At 38.7% G+C, this 4,010-nt stretch overlaps 1 protein-coding gene across 1 annotated transcript; it reads right to left on the bottom strand.

Annotated features, from left to right (window-relative positions):
• Nucleotides 1-2,199: 2,199 nt before the first annotated feature.
• LOC117918123 (UPF0481 protein At3g47200-like) lies at nucleotides 2,200-3,651 on the bottom strand. Its single transcript, XM_034834647.1, has one exon. It carries the CDS (start codon nucleotides 3,649-3,651, stop codon nucleotides 2,200-2,202), a length of 1,452 nt encoding a protein of 483 aa, XP_034690538.1.
• Between the last annotated feature and the right edge of the window lie 359 nt (nucleotides 3,652-4,010).

Below are 4,010 nucleotides of genomic sequence, written 5' to 3'. Positions count from 1 at the left end.
ACAACTTCCTAACCAAGAAATCCTATCATTGGCTTATTACAAGGAGAAAATAGGAAATTACACAAATATCTGGAGATAAAAATCTAATTGAGTCGGTGCGTAGGAAGATTTCGCATACCATGCTAAATTTCGCATGGTGTGCGAAATTCCTTAAGTTGTTGCAGCTTGTGGCTTCGCAATGCTTGCGAAATTTCACACAAGGTGCGAAATTGTCTTTCACTCAGTAGTCATTTCGCAATGCTTGCGAAATTTCGCATAGGGTGCGAAATGACCCTCCAACTTAGTGCAGTTGTCTTCAAATGGCCATAACTTCTTCATTTCAGCTCTGATTTGCACACCATTTGAAGTGTTGGACTCCTAACTTCCCGAGTTTCAAAATGATATATAGTATGTATATAATGGACTCCAAGAAGTGCTCTAAATTTGTCCTGCAGCTGCTCTCCTCTTGAATTTCACATAGCATGCTAAGATTTCGCATAGCCATGCGAAATTGCTTCATGTTGGATTTCTCTCTCTGTTTTTCTTCCTTGCATCTCTTGATTGGCTGGGAAACCTATTGCCAAGGGTTGCACAAAATTCTCCCTCATTCTTGGCTTGCTTCAATGATCAAAAAGCTACCAAAAACACCTAAACTAGCCAAAAACTGATTAGTAACCCTTGCTAGGTTCCTTAATGTGTCAATTGAGTTAAAAGGTATTAACTACTACTCAAAAGTGTTTAAAACAGTTAGTTTCAAGCTATGGAAAAGCACTTTTTGAGTAGTAATCAATAAATATTATCTGTTCTGAGCCCAAAGGGGTCCTCACGGCTTTATAATGTGTCTTTTATAACGACTTGCATCTAATCATGTAAATATTGTCTACTTTGAGTCAAAAAGGGCTCTCACAACTTTAAAACGTATTTACAAAGTTAAAAAGAGTTCATACTTCGTCAGAAACTTTATTTTCTATCTGATGTGGGACATACATCACAATCAAACTTTCCAAAATCATTTTAAAAATTGAAAAGAAAAATAAAATATTTAAAAAAAAAATTGATTAAATTACTAAACTCTTCTTCACCAAAAAAAAATACTACTCTCTTGTTTGAGATTAAAATGAGAATTTATATTTGCTTCCACCTAATAAATTTTCCACGCATTCATCCTATTTACACAATCAACTAAGAAGATAAAAATCATATCAATACATCCATCCATTAATTATTTCCAATATAACTTAAATACCATTTCCCATTCTTCTATTCCACTCCTTCTCCTACCTTCTTCCCTCCTTTATTTTTGTTCAAAAAAATCCTCTTCTCGGAAGGTTCTTTGTGATAAAAAATGGTACTTGAGATAAGTTCATGGAAGCTAATATCAATTTCTTTGATATATTTTGTACGAAATCCAAGAAAACTTTATGATAAAAAATTGATAAATAAATTTCTAACAATAATATTAATATTTTTTTTTCTCAATTAAAAATGAATAAATGACTTACATCTATTAAATTTCCGACATTCCAGTCAGGTTGTTCTCCACTCTTCACTTTGTTTTGTTTTGTGTTTTTTTATAAGTTTCATTACTCTATCTTACTTCTTCAAACACTTACCTCATACCGAACTGATGAATAATTTTAATTCGATCACAACCATTAAGATCTGAGGAAATAAGTTGTATCGGACTAAAACATCAATGAAATAAAATTCCCAACTAATATAATACATTAATAGGGATCCAAACATAGAAAAAATAGTCCACACGCATATCTATTTTTAGTTACTTAAATCAAACATAATATTACTGATGCATACATAAGCACAAAATACACCAAAATAAGATCACAGCACACATTCCTTTTTTACTTTTTTTACACACGGAAAGGAAGGTAGAAAATAGGCTGAAATGGAAAAGAAACGAAACCAATGACTCTTTGCCTAATTTACTTTGCAACCATCAAAGGGTTATATGGAGTCCATGAATTTGGGCTAGGTAAAATGCAGAAGCACTCAATAGATAGCGAGAAAACAGGGCATGCATGCATCAATGAGGGAAGACTGAGAAGTAAGTCTGGACGAAAGTAAGGAATAGGGCCAAAGCTGCACCAACCCAAGCTATGATAGTCCAGGGGCTACCGAAGTAGGTGTCCAGGCATTGTGTCATCCACATTTTCAGTTTGCTGTTATAGTGATTTTTAAGGTGCTTCCGAATTCTCACTCTCACATCTTTGTAAGCATGAAAGTTGGATTCCAAGTTAGCGGACACCGTGTTGAAAAATTCAGCCACTTTTCATGAGTGCCTAGATTGTTTTGGAGTACCCCGGCGGACTGCAACTCCTTAACGTCATCAGCATGATCAATGAGGGAATCAAGGAAGCGAAGGTAAGAGATGAAGTCATGGTCGACGTCTGAGCTCATTTCATAGGCTATCAAGTTCAAGAACATAGCCTTGGTTGAGTTATCAATGGTGATGGGAGGAATTCTCAGGCATGCGGTGATCCCATTTGAACGGAAAGAAATGTCCCTCAAGTGACGTGTAGGACTGCGCTTGATGCGGATTCCAGCGTCCATAAGCTCCTTCACATTTCTAAATGATGCCATAACCTGTTCCTTCACATCTCCAACTGATCCCGGACCCTTCTTGCCATTTTCTGCCTCCGAATCCGTTGCTCTAGAACGTTTATCGCCTAGGAAATTTCTTCGGTAGAGATCGAGGAGATGATGACAAAGCCTCGACTCTTTATCAGGTTTCGGCTTCGAATCTTCATCAGGTTTCGGCTTCGAATCATCATCAGGTTTCGTCTTCGACTCTTCATCAGGTTTCGGCTTCGACTCTTCATCAGGTTTCGGCTTTGGTTTCCTTTTAATAATTTGGATGATTGCCAGGAACAGGCGGCAGCAATAATTCTTCATTTTTGGCAGGAATGAGTACTCCTCCTCCTTTATACCAAAGCCAAAGAATTCCTGGAATAGTACTGTCCAAACATCATTGGCCGATTCTGCGTCCACCATCTTCATCAGCCCGTCTAGTAATTGATAGGGAAGTTGGTTCTCCAGCAGCAACGCATCCTGGTGCAGAAGGCTTAGATCCTGATATCTGATATCGTAATCTTCATGGACACCACCTAAGCAAACACATAAAATGTACCACAGTAAAGCACACCCGTCCACCAGCATCATCGCAGTGAATTCGTCTTCCTTATAGTTCTTTCTGGACTCCTGATAGTCATAACAGCCTTTCAGCTCATCAATGCGATCTCTGATCATGTGGTAAATGTTATCGACTGACTGCTCGACTGATTCCTTTCGTGACTGAGCAATGGCTTGGATGTAGGCTTCTGCCAATTTAAGCTTGAGCGTTTCTCCACTCTTGAAGTGGGATTCGCCATGGTAGTAAGGACCCAAAGAAATGAGTTTTGGCGCATAGTAGTCTTCACCCTCGACATCTGATCGCAACTTCTTTGGAACCTTGGGACATTGTAGACATTGTAGCTTTGAACTTGACGGTGATGATGGAAATCGGCGAAATTTGGATTTTAAGTCAGCCAAGGTTCTCAAATGATCACTGCCATCCGCGGATTTTCCAAACTGTTTAGTAGCTACTTCCTGCTGCTCCTCCACTGAAACCACCACCTCTTGCTCCACTGAAACCACCACCTTCTTCCCAGCCATTGTTAGTAGGAGAATGAGATTAGCTAGCTAGCTGGAGATAGTACTACCAATGTTTGAAAAATCGGGCCGATTCGAAATCAGCCACAGATAATCGGTCCAGCCGCCACTTTAGTTGCGAAGGGGATTCATGGGCCACTTTAATTTAAAGTGGCCAGCTGGCCAGTTGGCATATTTAAAGTGGCTGCAGCTCGCCACTTTAAATAAAAGTGGGCTTAAGCTAATTTAAAGTGGCGAGCTGGATTTAAAGTGGGCTTCAAATTTATTTAAAGTGGTGGGCTTCAAATTTATTTAAATTGGCCAGGTGGGTTTAAAGTGGGCTTCAAATTTATTTAAAGTGGCGAGTTGGATTTAAAGTGGCT

This window comes from Vitis riparia, chromosome 7 (assembly GCF_004353265.1).
Source record: "Vitis riparia cultivar Riparia Gloire de Montpellier isolate 1030 chromosome 7, EGFV_Vit.rip_1.0, whole genome shotgun sequence".
In the NCBI taxonomy this organism is placed as follows: Eukaryota; Viridiplantae; Streptophyta; class Magnoliopsida; order Vitales; family Vitaceae; genus Vitis; species Vitis riparia.
The sequence above is the reverse complement of the archived record's forward strand: the minus strand, read 5'-3'. Positions and strand labels throughout refer to the sequence as shown.

What these genes read in the sequence shown, in the direction of transcription:
- LOC117918123 (XM_034834647.1), bottom strand. Translation starts at nt 3,651, where the DNA reads ATGGCTGGGAAGAAGGTGGTGGTTTCAGTGGAGCAAGAGGTGGTGGTT.